Below are 20,077 nucleotides of genomic sequence, written 5' to 3' on the forward strand. Positions count from 1 at the left end.
ATTACTGTAATGTGTCAAATAAGCAGTGAGAGAGGATATAAAGAGTCCTATAACACAAGTATTTCTTAAAGTGTATTTCAAAAATTCTCCATTAGACCTGGCTTTGGATTTCTGGACCTTTGTGCCTATATTGTGCTGAAAGGCTTTACAGGTGTATCCGGAGCAATAAGCCAGTCACCATCATCTCAGTCACAAGTCATCCATCAGATGTCATGGAAATCCGAATGGTCAAAGAAAATTTTAAAGCAAGACCTGGCCAGGTGAGTCAATGTCCAGCAACTTTTAAAATACCCTTACTCTGTTTTTTCAAAATTAGCATTTTAAGATATTTGAACTTCTTTCTTGGTCATTTAAAAGTTGTTTGTTGTTTTTTAGTATATTATTCTACATTGCCCCAGTGTGTCTGCATTAGAAAACCATCCATTTACTCTCACAATGGTAAGAAACTTGTTTTTTGATTTTCTGTTTAGAATGAAATGAATCTTTCTCTTTGTGTGTGTGTGCACTCCACCTCATTCTAAAAATCATTCAAGGCTGTCACAATATCCTTAATGTTTAAGTAAGCCATCTTTTTACAAGAAATATAATTACCTAGACAGAAACTTTGTAACTATTAATTATTTTCTAAAAATTTAAACTTCAGGAAATATTATGTTTAATTTATAAAATATTTTAGATTCAAAATGCAGAAAATGTCCTGAATATTTGGACTCTTCTTTTTATAAAATATGTACCAAATTATAAAATGTACATGATTTTCTTTAGAGAAATTAAATTTAAGGAACTAGAGTACTGTGGGTTGAGATGGAAGCATAAGAAAATGTTTAGAAAAGAAAAAGCTCAGTGTAGTTGGCATCTAGGCTATGTATGGAGAAGGAAAAGGAAAATAAAGTCAGAAAAATAAAATAGAACAAATAATGCGGTAAAATCTAGCTGAATCATGGTATCATCAAATATTGTTAGCCCATTCCCTAATGTTATTTTTTGCCTTATACAAATAGCATGAACCCATTATGAAAAAAATAAATAATTCAGAAGCACATAGGATCACGTCATAACTCTTGCTTATTACCCCACTCCCAAGTCCTGTTCTTAAGTTTGACAAATAGTCTTACAGATATTTCCTTACATTCTTTGGCATATATGGGTGTCTGCCATTCATTTGCTGGATCCTTTGTTTTAAAGTTTTCTTTTTTCACTCACCAATAGGTCGTGGACAACTTTCCATCTTACTGTATTTGTAAATGCCTCATTATTTTTAATCACTATATGTCACAGTACAAACACAGTGTAATTTATTTAATATTTTCCATTGATGATGGAGGTTAAGATTTTATTCAGTTTCTAACAAAAGTAACTGAGACTGGGGCCACAATTGAACAAATTATGGTGGGAGGTCCAGAAAAACAGCATGTTGACGTGCTAAGGTTTAGAGATGGAGTTCTCCTGGAATTGGCTGTGTTGTTTGCAGGTTGCTTCAGTCGTGTCCAGCTCTTTGTGACTCCATGGACTGTAGCCCTCCAGGCACCTCTGTCCATGGGATTTTCCAGGCAAGAATACTGGAGAGGGTTACCATGCCCTCTCCAGGAGATCTGCCCAACCCAGGATAGAACTTGTGTCTCTTATGTCTCCTGAATTGGCAGACAGTTCTTTATCACTAGCATGACCTGGAAAGCCCCTATTGGAACTGCTGTTAAATGTGATGTATTATTCAAGTTGAAAACTTGGAAACCTTGGCCAAGTTACTTCATCTTTTTTGTACATTCATTTCTTAGTGTAATATTATTATAAAAACAGTAGCTATTCACACACACCTTATGAGTTCAAATGAACTACTACAAATAAAGCACGTAGAACACAATCTGGAATGTGAAAAGTATCAAGCATATGTTAGCAAGTATTATAATTTTTATTTGCAGTGTGAATTTGCCCCTTGAGAGCACATACTTGTGAAGATGGCTAGACCAGAAACATTTGTATTTAAGGAATAACACAAACCGAGAGAAAGTGTCAAATGTTTAAAGAAAAAGCAGGAGTTATTTATCCAATCCCTTATGATTATACAGTGGATATGAGTAGATTCAAGGGGTTAGATGTGGTAGACAGCATCTGAAGAACTATGGATGGAAGTTCATAATATTGAACAGGAGGCAGTGACTAAAACCATCCCAAAGAAAAAGAAATGCAAAAAGACAAAGTGGTTGTCTGAGGAGTCTTAACAATTAGATGAGGAAAGAAGAGAAGTGAAAGGCAAGGAAGTAAAGGAAAAGTATACCAAACTGAAAACAGTCCCAGAGAATAGAAGGAGAGATAAGAAAGCCTTCTTATAAGAACAATGCAAAGAAATAGAGGAAAACGACAGAATGGGAAAGACTTTCTCTTTTTCGAGATCTCTTCTAGAAAACTGGAGATATCAAGGGAACATTTCATGCAAGGATGGGCATGATAAAGGACAGAAATGATAAGGACCTAACAGAAGCAAAAGGTATTAAGTAGAGGTGGCAAGAGTACACAGAAGAACTATACAGAAAGGTCTTAATGACCTGGATAACCATGATGGTGTGATCACTCACCTAGAACCATACATCCTGGAGTGTGAAGGCAAGTGGACCTTAGGAAGCATTACTGTGCACGAAACTAGTGGAAGTAATGGAATTCCAGCTGAGCTATTTAAAATAAACTAAAGACCTATATATAGAAAACTATAAAACACTGATGAAAGAAATCAAAGAGGACACTAATAAATGGAGAAATATACCATGTTCATGGATCGGAAAAATCAGTATAGTGAAAATGAGTATACTACCCAAAGCAATTTACGAATTCAGTGCAATCCCTATCAAGCTACCAGCCACATTTTTCACAGAACTAGAACAAATAGTTTCAAGATTTGTATGGAAATACAAAAAACCTCGAATAGCCAAAGCAATCTTGAGAAAGAAGAATGGAACTGGAGGAATCAACTTGCCTGACTTCAGGCTCTACTACAAAGCCACAGTCATCAAGACAGTATGGTACTGGCACAAAGACAGAAATATAGATCAATGGAACAAAATAGAAAGCCCAGAGATAAATCCACACACTTATGGACACCTTATCTTTGACAAAGGAGGCAAGAATATACAATGGAGTAAAGACAATCTCTTTAACAAGTGGTGCTGGGAAAACTGGTCAACCACTTGTAAAAGAATGAAACTAGATCACTTTCTAACACTGCACATGAAAATAAACTCAAAATGAATTAAAGATCTAAATGTAAGACCAGAAACTATAAAACTCTTAGAGGAGAACATAGGCAAAACACTCTCCAACATAAATCACAGCAGGATCCTCTATGATCCACCTCCCAGAATTCTGGAAATAAAAGCAAAAATAAACAAATGGGATCTAATTAAAATTAAAAGCTTCTGCACAACAAAGGAAAATACAAGCAAGGTGAAAAGACAGCCTATTGTCACCCTATTTATTTAACTTATATTCAGAGTACATCATGAAAAAAACTGGACTGGATGAATCACACTCTGGAATCAAGATTGCTGGGAGAAATATCAACAACCTCAGATATGATACCTCTCTAATGGCAGAAAATGAAGAGGAACTGAAGAGGCCCTTCATGAGTGTGAAACAGGAGAGTTGGCTTAAAATTCAGCATTTGAAAAATGAAGATCTTGGCATATGGTTCCATCACTTCATGGCAAGTAGAAGGGGGAAAAGTAGAAACAGTGACAGATTTTCTTTTGTTGATCTCCAAAATCATTGCCAATGGTGACTGCAGCCATGAAATTGAAAAGACACTTTCTCTTTGGAAGAAAAGCTATGACAAACCTAGACAGCATATTAAAAAGCAGAGACCTCACTTTGCTGACAAAGGTCCACATAGTCAAAGCTATGGTTTTTCCAGTAGTCATGTATGGATGTGAGAGTTGGACCATATAGAAGACTGAGCGCCGAAGAATTGATGCCTTCAAACTGTGGTGCTAGAAAAGACCCTTGAGAGTCCCTTGGACAGCAGGGAGATCCAACCAGTCCATCCTAAAGGAAATCAGTCCTGAATATTCATTGGAATATTCATTCAGCTGAAGCTGAAACTTCAATACTTCGGCCACTTGTTGCGAAGAACTGACTCATTGGAAAAGACCCCAATACTGGGAAAGATTGAAGACTGGAGGAGAAGAGGGCGGCAGAGGATGAGATGGTTGGGTAGCACCACAAACTCAATGGATATGAATTTGAGCAGACCTTGGGAGATAGTGAAGGATGAGGAAGCCTTGAAATCCCAAGGTGTAGAAATATGACTAAAAGATTCAAAATTTTGTTGTTATTGTTCAGCTGCTCAGTCCTGTCCGACTCTTTCTGTCTCCATGGACTATAGCTCACCAGGCTCCTCTATCCATGGGATTTCCCAGACAAGAATATTGGAGTGGGTTGCCATTTCCTTCTCCATCAGAATGTGTTGGATGAGGCGAAAAGGGTGGATGCCTGGGATTCTGTATCCATCATAGTTTTTCTTCTCTCTTACTTTCTTCAATTAAGACAAGATTTTTCCTTATTCTTTCTGCTGCTTCTACTTCTTCAGTTCTCTTAAAGGAACATGGTTCTCTGAAGATTCCCTAAGAAAAACAAGGGGAAAATGACCTAAAATAGCTTGGAAAATAGTGCTTACTATATATCACTTAAAAATTCACAATGTCTTTTACCCTGTTAATGGTTTTCAAACATTCTTTAAGAAATAGTCCCATTAAATTTTACTCATCCATTTTTTTAACCCATTTTTACTTTCTCACTCTTAGTTCTCTGTCTAAACTAATCTCTTTGCCATGGGAACCAATTATTGTGCCTTCCATTTATTCACACCCCAAATACCACACGTTCTTTTGACCTTTTCCTCTTATAAGACACTGCATATTCTCTTCAGCAATTAGTGCCATTAAATTACTTGTTTAATGCCTGTCTCTCAGATGCTAAAGAATCTGCCTGCAAGGCAGGAGACCCAAGTTCAGTCCCTGGGTTAGGGAGATCCCCTGGAGAAGGGCATGGCAACCAACAATATTCTTGCCTAGAGAATCCCTCAGACAGAGGACTCTGGCAAGCTACCGTCCATGGGGTAGCAAAGAATCGGACACAACTGAATGACTAACGTCTCCTCCTGGACTGTAACATTCAGGAGCCTTTTGAAGGATACATTCATAGTTCAGTGTCTGGTACACAGAGTAACACAATATATATCTGTTGAAAGAGTGAAAAACACTTAATATCTAGTCAGTGTTTGGGACTTACCTTGAGAAATATTTAAAAGATGGATTATCTTGTCCTCCTATCTCTTACTTGAAAGATAAAGGCAGAGAAAAGAAAAAGAGGAATTAAGGAGAACCATATTGAAAAGCAGAGACATTACTTTGCCAACAAAAGTCCGTCATAGTCAAGGCTATGATTTTTCCAGTGGTCATGTGTGGATCTGAGAGTTGAACTGTGAAGAAAGCTGAGTGCTGAAGAATTGATGCTTTTGAACTGTGGTGTTGGAGAAGACTCTTGAGAGTCCCCTGAACTGCAAGGAGATCCAACCAGTCCATTTTAAAGGAGATCAACCCTGGGATTTCTTTGGAGGGAATGATGCTAAAGCTGAAGCTCCAGTACTTTGGCCACCTCATGCAAAGAGTTGGCTCATTGGAAAAGACTCTGATGCTGAGAGGGATTGAGGGCAGGAGGAAAAGGGGATGACAGAGGATGAGATGGCTGGATGGCATCATGGACTCAATGGACGTGAGTCTGAGTGAACTCCGGGAGTTGGTGATGGACAGGGAGGCCTGGCGTGCTGCGATTCATGGGGTCGCAAAGAGTTGGACACGACTAAGCGACTGAACTGAACTGAACTGAAGGAGAAGCAAGAAACCTTTGGCTGACATGACTCTCAGTCAAAGAGCCAGCTTCCAGTCAGATTCTGAGTCTAATCTTTAAGGTCATAATGACTATTTAGCTACGAAAAGGGGCGGGAAATGTACGTGTGACAGAGGTGGCTGAGGAAGAACCACCAAAGACAAATGCAGTTTCCTGAGAACATCCGGTCAGAGCCAGCAGGTCATTTTTCACTTCTACTGCCCCATTCTCAGGGCTACCAATGGAAAACTACTTGTTCCTAATTTCTGTTGGTAATTTGACACTTTGAACTGTGGTGCTGGAGAAGACTTTTGAGAGTCCCTTGGGCAGCAAGGAGATCAAACCAGTCAGTCCTAAAGGAAATCAAACTTGAATATTCACTGGAAAGACTGATGCTGAAGGCAAAGCTCCAATACTTTGGCCACTTGATGAGACGAGCTAACTCATTGGAAAAGACCCTGATGCTTGGAAAGACTGAAGGCAGGAGAAGGGGGCAACAGAGGATGAGAAGGTTGGATGGCATACCAACTCAGTGAACATCACTTTGAACAAACTCCAGGAGATGCTGAAGGACAGGGAAGCCTGGTGTGCTGCAGTCCATGGTGTCACAAAAAATTGGACATGACTGAGTGACTGAACAACATTTGCCAAATGCTCTCAGTATCTTTAGGTTTTCCTTGCAACCTGTAGGTCAAAATAGATCTTGTCTTTGCAAGTATGTTTTATGTTCACATCCATCCTTGTTTTAAACATCGGGGTTTTTTTTAATATGTCTTGATTATGCCCTATTAAACATCAATTTAAGGTTTGATTGTTTTAAAAATAATTAAATCTTATAGATATTTTAAATTGCAACAATACTTGGCTTCCAAAAGAATTTTCAAGGCGTAGGAAGATTCTTTTCATCAGACCATCTGTGTACGATGCATTTTGTGTCGGCTTAGGAAATGACTTATAGCCCTCCCAGATTTGGAGTTTTGCTAGCTGGCTCACTCATACCATCCCCTAAGGGAGTTTCTGTTTTCATAAAAAAGAAAAGCGGTAAATCATCTTGCTTCCTGGAAATGAATTTGAGTAAAGCAAAAACATTTCTGGGCTAAATTTTACATTATGCTATTATGTTAATTTACTGTCTTTTCCTGCCATTTCCTTCTTTTGTACAATTACTTCTGTTTGACACTTATATGTAAAATGAATGCCTTTCAAGCATTTTCACTGGCTAGTTCCTTTATGGGTTCCTTTAAAATAAAGCAAAACAAAATGACTTCCCATATGCCAAACCCCACTAAAATTTTATACACATCTTGTCTTTGTCAAGGATAACAGTACCTACTAATTAAATGCCTAAGAGGTTCCTTCTTTAACTTTGAAAATATTACGTTATTTAATTCTTCTACAATTCCAAAGATGTGTATTGTTAACTCTATATGATGCAGAAAATAATGTGACTCGAAGATATCAAATAACAGAATTGATTAGTGACGCACGCAAGGCAGAAACACAGACCTGCCTGTCTGAAAGGTGTGTTGCCAGCTATTCCACCCTGGCTGGCTCCTGCCTCACTCCTGGCCATGTTCAGTGCATTCTTATTTCTAAAAATCCTGTTGCTTTAGGACATACATGTTGGAGTCAACAAAAAATAATGATTAATTTAAAGAGAAATTTACTGAAACTATAAAAATGTATTTTCAGGAGAAATATGCAATTGAAAGTTTTACGTTGTCTGCACTACTCAGCTCTTGTAATATTGTGGAAAGTTGAAAGTCAAGTAAATTCCCCTGCTAGAAAAGTCTAATACTTACTTTAATATAGTGTGCCAATATAAGGAAAATACAAATATATAAAATATACATTGGTCACAAATTCAAGTTGCTTGGATTTCATCTAATTTTTAACATGGAGATTCAGTTCAGTTCAGTTTAGTTGCTCAGTCATGTCTGACTCTTAGCGACCCCATAGACTGCAGCATGCAGGCCTCCCTGTCCATCACCAACTCCTGGAACCTACTCAAACTCATGTCCATTGTGTTGGTGATGTCATCAAACAATCTCAGCCTCTGTCATCCCCTTCTCCTGCTACCTTCAATCTTTCCCAGCATCAGAGTCTTTTCCAGTGTGTCAGTTCTTCACATCAAGTGGCCAAAGTATTGGAGTTTCAGCTTCAACATCAGTTGTTCCAATGAATATTCAGGACTGATTTCTTTCAGGATGGACTGGTTGGATCTCCTTGCAGTCCAAGGAACTCTCAAGAGTCTTCTCCAACACCAAAGTTTTAAAGCATCATTCCTTTGGCACTCTCTTTATAGTTCTCTTTATAGTTTAACTCTCCCATCCATAAATGACTACTGGAAAAACCACAGCTTTGACTAGATGGATCTTTGTTGGCAAAGTAATGTCTCTGCTTTTTAATATGCTGTCCAGGTTGGTGGTAGTTTTTCTTCCAAGGAGCAAGTGTTTTTTAATTTCATGTCTGCAGTTACACAATCTGCAGTGATTTTGGAGCCCCCCGAAATAAAGTCTGTCACTGTTTTCATTGTTTCCCCTTCTATTTGCCATAACGTGATGGGACCAGATGCCATGACCTTAATTTTCTGAATGTTGAGTTTTAAGCCAACTTTTTCACTCTCCTCTTGTGCTTTCATCAAGAGACTCTTTAGTCCTTCTTCACTTTCTGCCATAAGGGTGGTGTCATCTACCCTAAGGGTGGTGTCATCTGTGTATCTGAGGATATTGATATTTTCCCCAGCAATCTTGATTCCAGCTTGCGCTTCATCCAGCCTGGAATTTCTCATGATGTACTCTGCATATAAGTTAAATAAGCAAGGTGACAGTAGACAGCCTTGATGTACTCCTTTCCCAATTTGGAACAGTCTGTTTTTCCATGTCCATTTCTAACTATTGCTTCTCTACTTGCATACAGATTTCTGAGGAGGCAGGTCGGGTGGTCTAGTATTCTCATCTCTGTAAGAATTTTCCACATTTCATTGTGATCCACACAGTCAAAGGCTTTGGCATAGTCAATAAAGCAAAAGTAGATGTTTTCCTGAAACTCTCTTGCTTTTTCAATGATCAGCGGATGTTGAAATTTGATCTCTGGTTCCTCTAAGTTTTCTAAATCCAGCTTGAACATCTGGAAGTTCAAGGTTCATATACTGTTGAAGCCTGGCTTGGAGAATTTTGAGCATTACTTTACTAGTGTGTGAGATGAGTGCAATTGTGCGGTAGTTTGAGCTTTCTTTGGCATTGCCTTTCTTTGGGATTGGAATGAAAACTGCCCTTTTCCAGTCCTGTGGCCACTGCTGAGTTTTCCAAACTTGCTGGTATACTGAGTGCAGCACTTTCACAGCATCATCTTTTAGGATTTGAAATAGCGCAACTGGAATTCCATCACCTCCGCTAGCTTTGCTTGTAGTGATGCTTTCTAAGGCCCACATGACTTCGCATTCCAGGATGTGTGGCTCTAGGTGAGTGATCACACTATCATGATTATCTGGGTTATTAAGATCTTTTTTGTACAGTTCTTCCGTGTATTCTTGCCACCTCTTCTTAATATCTTCTGCTTTTGTTAGGTCCATACTGTTTCTATCCTTTATTGTGCTCATCTTTGCATGAAATGTTCCCTTGGTTTCTCTAATTTTCCTGAAGAGATCTCTAGTCTTTCCCATTCTATTGTTTTCCTCTATTTCTTTGCATTGATTGCTGAAGAAGGCTTTCTTACCTCTCCTCGCTATTCTTTGGAACTCTGCATTCTTATGGGTATATCTTTCTTTTCTCCTTTGCCTTTTGCTTCTCTTCTTTTCTCAGCTCTTTGTAAGACCTCCTCAGAGAACCATTTTACCTTTTTGCATTTCTTTTTCTTGGGGATGGTTTTGATCACTGCCTCCTGTACAATGTTATGAACCTCCGTCCATAGTTCTTCAGGCAATCTAACTATCAGATCTAATCCCTTGAATCTGTCACTTCCACTGTGTAATCATAAGGGATTTGATTTAGGTCATACCTGAATGGTCTAGTGGTTTTCCCTACTTTCTTCAATTTAAGTCTGAATTTGGCAATCAGGAATTCATGATCTGAGCCGTAGTCAGATCCCATTCTTGTTTTTGCTGACTGTATAGAGCTTCTCCATCTTTGGCTGCAAAGAATAAAATCAGTCTGATTTCAACATTGACCATCTGGTGATGTCCATGTGTAGAGTCTTCTCTTGTGTTGTTGGAAGAGAGTGTTTGCTATGACCAGCGTGTTCTTTTGGCAAAACTCTGTTAGCCTTTGACTTGCTTCATTTTGTACTCCAAGGCTAAATTTTTCTGTTACTCCAGGTAACTCTTGGCTTCCTACTTTTGCATTCTAATCCCCTATGATGAAGAGGACATCTTTTTTGGGTGTTAATTCTAGAAGGTTTCTTAAGGCTTCATAGAAATGGAGATTATGTTTTTACAACTGAAAATGGGAAAAAGTTGGTGCAAAGATAAGGTACAGAAGCACTGTAGTATTTTTCACAATTTCAGTCAAAATAAAGCTAAGTTTTGAGCACCGGTTTAATAGAAACCCAAAGATTGGAGTTTTCATTACTTTAAGTGCTTCATCATTTCTTATACTTGACACTGACTTTGCTACATAAAGAAGGCATGCTAATTTGGTCGGTCTTTTCAGAATGTTGTGATTGTTTTTTGCTACAGCACTTGCCTTCTCTCGGTACAACCAGCAGGCACATGTTTGGTGACTAAAGTTGATGGAGATCAGAGTGTGTTGTATAGACCATAGATTTTGGAATTCTGAACAACTTGGATTAGATGCACCACTTACTAGTACTATGATCTTGGACAAGATAATTAACACACTTATCCTCTGTTTACTTCTTTACAAAACATGGATAATAATAGTAACCAGAGCTCAGCATTCAAAAAACTAAGATCATGACATCTAGTCACATCACTTCTTGGCAAATAAATGGGGAAACAATGGAAACAGTGACAGACTTTATTTTCTTGGGCTCCAAAATTACTGCAGACAGTGACTACAGCCAAGAAATTAGAAGACGCTTGCTCCTTGGAAGGAAAGCTATGACAAACCTAGACAGCATATTAAAAAGCAGAGACATTACTTTACCAATAAAGGTCTGTCTAGTCAAAACTATGGTTTTTCCAGTAGTCATTTATGGATGTGAGAGTTGGACCAAAAAGAAGGCTGAGTGCCAAAGAATCGATGCTTTGGTGTTCAAAGGAGACTCTTGAGAGTCCTTTGGACTGCTGTGAGATCCAACCAGTCCATCCTGAAGGAAATCAGTCTTGAGTATTCATTGAAAGGACTGATGCTGAAGCTGAAACTCCAATACTTTGGCCACCTGATGAGAAGAGCTGACTCATTTGAAAATATCCTGATGCTCAGGAAGATTGAAAATGGGAGGAGAAGGGGATGACAGAGGATGAGATGATTGTATGACATCACCGCCTCAATAGATATGAGTATGAGCAAACTCTGGGAGATAGTGAATGACAGGGGAAACCTGTTTTGCTGCAGTTCATGGGGTCTCAACGTGTTGGACATAACTCAGTGACTGAACAACAATGTAGCTCTGAATATGAATTTAAAAGATTTAACCAAGTGCTAAGTGTGGTGCTTGATACACAGTAAGTTCTCAGTCAGTTAAAAATTGTTATGATTTTTTTTTCTGATAATGACTGACCAATCAAAATGGAATTAAATTGATTTTTTTTTTTTTTGCTTCTTTCTCCATCATGAAATAACTGATTGAGCTATGACCACAGAGTGGTTTAGAAGCAGTCATTTGAAGGACTGGTGGTGCCTCTTGTGGTGTACTAGCCTTTAGGATTGGATGTTTCAGGTTGGGCTTCCAGGAAAACAGATTGGGAGTAGAGATTTGCATGCCAGAAATTTGTCAGGGAGTGTGCTTAGATAAAGAGCTTCCTAGGTGGCGCTAGTAGTAAAGATCCTGCCTAGCAATGCAGGAGGCATAAGACACATGGGTTCTATCCCTGGGTCAGAAAGATTCCCTGAAGGAGGGCATGCCAAGCCACTCCAGTATTCTTGCCTGGAAAATCCCATGGACAGAGGAGCCTGTTAGGCTATAGTCCTTGGAGTTGCAAAGATTTGGACATGACTTGGGTGACTTAGCGTGCCCACACACACAGGCACAGGTCCACATGTGGTAAGGAGTGAGGGACAGAAGAGGCAAGATAAAAGTTCAGCTGTGATATAGATGCAACAGAGGCCTCAGCAGGTCACACAGGAGCTCTGGGGGAAGGGGGAAATGATAGTCCTGAACTGTCCTTTCTTGAAGTCAGAAGGACAAATCCTTATACTCCCAAATTACAGTCCTTGGATTTGATGCTTAGACATGGGTGGAGAAGCTTTCTGCTGTGAATGGTGATTCCTTGGGAGTCTCAAAGGTGAACTCAGCAGGTAATACTTTTTAGCAGCTAGGAGATAGGGGAGATGAGAGTTTTAATCCTGAAAACTGGCCAAAGGAAGAAGGGAGGAGGACCTGAACAGTGCAGCAGTTTCCACTATACATGACACTTAGATATTGTTGTTCAAGAGCCAAGTCATGTACAGCTCTCTGCAACTCCATGAACTGCAGCACGCCAGGCCTCCCCATCCCTCACCATCTCTCAGTGTTTGCCCACGCCCATGTCCATTGAGTCGGTGATGCCATCCAACCATCTCATCCTCTGTCACCCTCTTCTCCTCTGCCTTCAGTCTTTCCCTGTGTGAGGGTCTTATCCAATGAATTGGATCTTCACATCAGGTGGCCCAAGTATTGGAGCCACGCAGGAGACCCGCATTTGATCCCTGGCTCGGGAAGATCCTCTGAAGAAGGAAATGGCAGCCCACTTCAGTATTCTTGTCTGGAGAATTCCATGGACAGAGGAGCCTGGTGGTCTACAGTCCATAGGGTCACAAAGAGTAGGACACAACTGAGTGACTAGCAGAGAGATATATTTAAATTTATGTATTAAAATATTCCTTTTGTGAGATAATTCTATTTTCAAAACTTAAACTTGAGACACATATAAATTCTAGTTTATTGAAAGTTCTTGAACTTTAAAAATGTGTAGTCCAAACAGCAGATTGACTTGTTCTGCTGTTGGGGAAGAGGTACCTAAAGCATAAATTATTTAAAGAATCAAAGAAACCAAAGTATCACAGTTGATGACAAAGTTGAAGTCAAAATTCAAGTTTTCTGGTTTTTCTCCATTGTTCAGTCTTTATTGGCTTAAAATCTTGGGTAGAATTCTCATTTTATTTTTGACCAACTGGTTGATCTTTTAAGCGTTTTCTAGCTGTTCTCTGTAATTACCAAAGTTTGGATTTTCTACCAAAACAAATGCATTAAGGAATGCTCTCATCTAATTTGAAGCATAAATCAGAGATACTTTTAAAAAGCCCAAACTTAAGAAAGCATGAAACCTATTGCTTACTACTGAGTGTAATATCTCTTAGTATTTAACTGAGGTAGATATTATTATTAATTTTATGTGAATTCTCAAATAATACAGAATATGATTTTTATAGTAGTAAGTGATTAAAGTTTTCATAATATCTCTATATCCTTTCATTATTTTTTTATCCAAAATTACACATGTGCTTTCCTGACATCTGTATTCTAAGTTGTATGATTCATTATTTTTAAGCTTGAATAACCTGATTTCACATATTTTTCCATGAGTCACAGGAAAGTCTAGTTGTTAGTTTGTTATTGTCTGTACTTTTACATAGCATGCCTGCATTTCCCATCATTTTTCTGCTTTTTGTTTTTCATCTTTCATCCAGTCACTTGGGTTCAGTCTTTCCCATTTTCAGTGAAAACCAGACAAGAATGGCCATGGATTTCTTAAGACTGGCAAACTATTTTTATTATTATTATTTATTTTACTCCATGGATTTAGATAAAACCAGAAAGTCTTCATTGGTTGTTTTGATCTTGGGTCTTGGTCTCAACTATTTGACTCTTAAAATTTGCTTTTCTCTAGGGTTTAACAAATCTTATGCTTAGATACATTAGAAACTCAGCTGAGATAGATGATAGATTAGCAAGGCAACAGTGTGTCTTAAACATAGAGCAGGCACGGTGATAGGAATTGCTCCAAAAGGTCACTAGTGTTCAGGAAACTTAACAGGGTATCCGAATTCTCTGAAAAGTTGACATTATCTAATTGCTCTAGTTTGACTTTTTTCCTGGAGAAAATATTCTTTCGGTGCCTGATATGAGCCTGCATGATACATGAACTCAAATAGGTCAGTGTATTCAGAGCAAACCTGTTGTTTAATATTAAACTTGATTTGTTCAGTTGGTATTTTTGAATGCTTCCTTTTACTTAGGTACCAAAGGAAAAATGATCGATAAGATCCTTTCTTGACTTCAGATCTCCTTTCAGCTACTGCCCCATTTCTCACTTCTTTAATTCTTCTCCTCTTATTCTCTTAAATCCATCAACTTTTGCCCATACCACTCAACTTAAACATTGAGGTCAATGGTGCCCATGTTATTTCTAGGTCCAAGGGTCATTTCCCAGTCCTCAACTGGGTTGACCTTTCAGCACCATTTGGCCCAGCTGATCACTTCTTTACTGACACACTGCTTTCATTTTGCTCCCAGGATATTCACTCACCTGGTTTGTTTTCTAGGTTTCCGGGTACTTTTACTCATTTTCTTTTGTTTTTTGCTGTTCCTCATCATCCCATGACCTCTGAATATAAGAACATTCCAGTGTCCATTCCTTGAATTTCTTTTCCTCTCCAGCTAGATTCATTTCTTTAATGGTCTTATCTAATCTTGATGTATCTGTATACTATCATCTTCCAAATTTATATCTCTAGCCCAGGCCCCACCTCTGAAATTCAAGAACCTATATTCAGTTGTCTACAAGGAACTTCCACTTGGGTGTCTAACAGGCATCATGAATTAACATTTCTAAAATTGAACTAATCTTTATTTATCTTCTCCTACTTCAGTTAATACCAGCTCAGTTGTCCAGGTTACTTAAGTAGAAAATCTGGACATCGTTCTTGACTTTTGTCTTTTTTTTTTTTTTTTTAAAGCGTAGTCAACAATCCACCCACAGATTTTCTTGGTTCTACCTCCAAAGTATATTCACCGTTTCTGTGGCTGTCACCCAGGTCCTGTCTACGACTCTCTCAATAGCCTCCTGGTGGCTCTGCATCCGTCTGCCTTACTCACCTACCATTTAATCTTAACAAGCAACCAGGGTGATCATTTTGAAGTGAAAACCAGATCATGTCATTTTTCTATTCAAACACCAGGCAGTTCTCACCTTGAGTTATAGTTGATATCTGTTGACTTGTATCTCTGTGTGTAGTGTGTGTGTGTGTTTGTGTGTGTGTGTGAGTTGGGGAGGTCAGAGATCAGTGTGTCTGGAATACACTAAGACAAAGGAAAGATGGTAGGAGATAAGGCCAGAGAAGTCGTGAGGAGTCAGAGTTGGTATGGTTATATAACACTGCAAGGGCTTTTGCTTTTACTTTAAGAGAGGAAGGAGCCAGTGGAGGTCTCTGGATGGAGGAAGGAGATCACCTGGCTTACTTTTTAACAGGGTCACTCCAGCTGCTGTGTTAAGATGAAGGGAGAAAGGAGCAGAGCAGAGGACCAGTTGGGAGGCTACTGAGGTCATCCAACCGGGGTGTGACGATGCTCAGAGTGGAGCTGGTGGCAGTTCCTGATTTATTTGAAAGTTAGAGTCAGCAGGATTTCTTGTTAGACTGGGTATGCGAAGGACATAGAAGAATTAAGGTTTTGTTTTGTTTGCTTTGGTCTGAGCAACTGGAGCTGCACTAACTAAGATAGGGAGGGCTGTGGAGAGAGCAGGTTATGATGAGGATTTACAGAGCTCAGTTTGGGAGGTGTAAATGTGAAACGGCACTTAGGCTACTTGTATTAAATCTTTCCTGAGCAAGTGAATGACATCTCAGCGCTACTTTCCACAGTATGGGTTGTTCCTGCATCCTGAGCCCTTTTTGGCCCACCTCTGCTGGTCCAACTGGTGTTTGGTTTTCTGGGGATAGAATTGCCTGGCTTGTGCTTGAGGTAAGGTAATCTAGGGACATCAAGTTAACCTATACACAGACATGGACACTTCTCTTTTTTAAAAAATTATATAAATCCAAGCTCAGCTTTCTCCTGTTGTCTCTTTAAGACTTGACTTTCTCCAAACTTATGTAGGCAGGATGGACTTTGTTCTCAAGGTGATCCCCTTTTTGAAGATAGTGGGATTTCAGCTCTGAAACTTGTTTCAGTCAGTTCCCAAACCACCATCTCATCCACATTTTATCTTTCAAAATATGCTTACTTCTTTCCATTGTTGGTATTGTTCCCCATGTATTGTCTATATTTTTATATTCTTAAACTATTATCTTAGTGGGTTTTTTTTTTTTTGAGGGAGTTGAGATAATATACACATTCCATTGAAGTTAGCGAAAATCTCATTTACATACATTTCCAGGAGCTTTCTGTTTAATATTTAGCATATTTTCTCATGTAAATATATGACTAAATACTAATTTTTCCTTCAAGTAAAACAGTAAATACGGAAATGTTATATTTGTCAAAATGTTTAGAGTCAAGATGTTACACTAACTATGATGGATTTTTCACTTTTGGCTCATTATCTCCTGTCTTACTTTTAGAACAGTCCTCATTTGTGAAATTATAGGAGCTCCTGTAACTTTGTAATACTTAAAACATATATGTTGAATGAATAAATTTTAGAAGAATTGCCCATTGTTGAAATCCTTATTCATTCTCAGGTTAATTCTCCAGTGTTACATTAACTGATACTTGAATGCATATCTGCTGAGCGTAAGATGATGTGAAATATACAATGATTTAGAAAGAATTCTTGATCTCAAGACACTTAAGTCTATTAATACCAGAAAAAAAATTAAGCCAAATTAAAGAAGTGGAATCATAATAAAGGATGTAAAAGTCAAGTAATTTGGAATTTCAGGAAGTTAAGAATTTTTATAGCATGGGAAAATGAGATTTCTTCATGAAAATGGTGGCCTTTGAAATAAGTCTTAAAGAATTGCTAGTGTTCAGTATGAGAAATGGGAATGAACTCATTATTAATAGAATGTGGGGAAATGAAGAAAAAAGAAAATATACTAGTTGGTTTAGCTGGGTTAGAGTGAATCAAAGAGAATCAATGGAATATAAAACTGGAAAGGGTTTGGAACAAATGTGGTTGGTCATAGACTGTAGGAAAGAAAGAATATGTGGATTTTCCCATGAAAGTGTTAGTTGCTCAGTCGTGTCCTCCTCTTTGGGACCACATGTACTATAGCCCACAAGGCTCCACTGTCCATGGAATTCTCTAGGCAAGAATACTAGGGTTGCCGTCCCCTTCTCCAGGGAATTTTTCCCACCAGGGACTGAACCCAGGTCTCATGCACTGCAGGCAGATTCTTTATCACCTGAGCCACCAGGGAAGCCTATAAAATGTATTTTCCTATAGAAGGACATGAAAGGTTAATCAATAGGAGACTGCTATAATCAGACATTTTCTTTAGTAGTATGATTTGAAAGAACTTGAAAGTTGATTGAATTCTAGCAGGAAGAGAGATACCTGGCAGTACTCTGAGATTTGAACCTCTTTTCTGGTAGGATGTAGGTTCTATGTCCAGATCTATGGGAATTAGAAAGAGATAATTTGGAAAATAAGATAATAGTGATTTTGGATGTGTTACAATTTAGAGTGAATTCCAGCTGAAAATTATCTAGCAGGCATAGAAAATGTGAAGCTAGAGCTTTGGAAAAGAGATTTAAAAATAAAGATGTGACAATAATGATTAAAGAACATCATATTCTGTGATCATTTGCTCTGGTTTAAGATATTTGTTACATTAAAAATTTAATGCTTACTATAATAGCATGCATTTTAGAATTATTTTTATTTTTTATTGCAAACCTCTTGATTTAAAAAGAAACCCATTGTGGCTTTTAAATTTCTTTTCCATGTTGGATAAATTCTTGTGCAGTGACATCATTTTTACATTTTGTTCTCAAATGTAAGATGATTATGTAATATCTGTTTATATTTTTGTGGGACAGTTATAAAATCATTAGTCATTTGAGCACATTAGAAACCCAATGTCATTTTGAACAAATAATTTGAAGAAAACGTTTGTTTTTCTCCAGGATATCAAAGCACATATTCCTCCAGGGCTGTTGTTGCAAATTCTGTCTCTTTATCTGCTACTGCTAAGTTGCTTCAGTCATGTCCGACTCTGTGCGACCCCACAGACGTCAGCCCACCAGGCTCCCCTGTCCCTGGGATTCTCCGGGCAAGAACACTGGAGTGGGTTGCCATTTCCTTCTCCAATGCATGAAAGTGAAAAGTGAAAATGAAGTAGCTCAGTCGTGTCCAACTCTTAGCGACCCCATGGACTGCAGTCTACCAGGCTCCTCTGTCCATGGGATTTTCCAGGCAAGAGTACTGGAGTGGGGTGCCATTGCCTTCTCCTTGTCACTTTATCTACTTCTCCTTAAACTAAGTGATGACTCTTCTGCTACTTACATTAAGGTCAACATCAGCCATGCTCCATTCTCTTCCCCTAGGAAACTTAAGTGAGACTAAAGTATGACTCAGCAATTCTTTGATGTTTATATTTTAAATTAAACTTTTAAAATTTTTAAAATCATAAACATTAAAAAGCATAATTTTTAAATAAATGTGTATGAAATGAGTTATTTTCTCTGTCTTCAGTTTACCTCCCAGGAGCTAATATTTTTTAAATATATTATATATTCTCATCAATGTATTTCTGTGTATTGAGGAAGAATGCTAATATCTGTTTTTATTTTAATAATGTGAACTTTATTGCACATGTTTTACTTCAATGTTTTTAATTAAAAATTTGTCATCACCATATTTCTTTATAATGTTCTAAGAGAAGACAACCATAGATATGAATATTATTTATTCTCTTTCAGAAGTTTTCTAAGCAACTTTAAAAGGACAGTGAAACAACATTAAAAAATCTCTACACTGCTTTAGACATCAGTGAATCCGAACATTATTTGTGGAAAGCCACTGACGTGATTCTAAGATTTTCAGTCTTTGTTTCAAAACACATATGCAAAAGTCATTCTGTGTGCTATTCTGTTCTGGCCTCCTTCAAATTTGGGGTGATGTGATTGGGAAAAGACTCTGTTAAAATCTATCTTCTTAATTCCTAGCAAGTTTGAGGAAGTATCAGTGATTTATAACGGCATTATTCCCAAGAGTTTGGGAGAAACAATATTGAGTTTCCTCTAGTCACAACTAGATCAGCTTTTAAAGCTGTTCTGATGCATTTGGCCAGCATTTAGAAGAGGGAGGTTTAAAGGCTACTACATGACATGAGGGAATGTTAAAATCATATGTAGTTATCATTCATAGGATCTGCACTGAAAGAATAGAACAGAGATGTGAATATTTGGCAAAATGCACATTTCCTTTAGAATATATTATAAGGTTAAATCAAGCCAGATGCGCACTCAGACATACAAAGACTAACTTTGTTGCTCCCTGTTCTGTCTTCTTGGCTTAAGTCTTCTTTTCATAACCTGAGATTTAATTCACAGTAAGGGAAACATCAAGAGACATGTGGACAGTCAGATTGGTAGCCTAGAACTCTGCTGAGAGCCTTGCTTCCTGGCGGCTACAGCTTTTACTCCAGAGGCTCTGGCCGGCATTAAGTAGTGTGAAGCCAAAGTGGTGGGTGTTCTTTAGAGATTACATCATTTTGTTTGGAGATTTACTAATGACAAAACTGATTGGAGTTATTAAAAACTAGAATGTAATGTAAGAGTCAAAATTATTAGAGTCAAAATTATAAATAGAATAATATAATTTTAATAGTATCAATATATTTAAATAGTATAATTTTTATAATATTTTGATGTGTTTCAATATTTTAAACTACTATTCATAGTAATAATCCTATTAGAAACACCGACTGTCAAATTGTGGTTTGGAAATTCCAAGTTACAATAGATCTCAACACTGAACATGTGCTTTTTAGTTTATAATTTCTCATGAACAGATGATGAATATCTATTTATTTAGTGTTTTCATTGACTTCCAATCTGTTGTTCTTCTTTGATGAGTTTTTACATTATCTCCATGGTGTCTTCACCTTCCTTTATTTCTTTTCTTTAGAGCATCCTTATGTGACCTGTATTAATT

The 20,077-nt window shown here is 37.9% G+C and overlaps 1 protein-coding gene across 2 annotated transcripts in view; it reads left to right on the forward strand.

Moving 5' to 3' along the window:
- Positions 1-20,077, forward strand: part of NOX4 (NADPH oxidase 4) — a 182,335-nt gene that overhangs the window by 79,399 nt on the left and 82,859 nt on the right. For both annotated transcript variants that reach the window (XM_005699426.3, XM_018043547.1), the window contains 2 exons: positions 96-260; positions 376-438. In XM_005699426.3, the coding sequence (XP_005699483.2) occupies positions 96-260; positions 376-438 (228 nt within the window). The remainder of the gene's footprint in view (positions 1-95; positions 261-375; positions 439-20,077) is intronic.

This window comes from Capra hircus, chromosome 29 (genome assembly GCF_001704415.2).
Source record: "Capra hircus breed San Clemente chromosome 29, ASM170441v1, whole genome shotgun sequence".
NCBI classification, from domain to species: Eukaryota; Metazoa; Chordata; class Mammalia; order Artiodactyla; family Bovidae; genus Capra; species Capra hircus.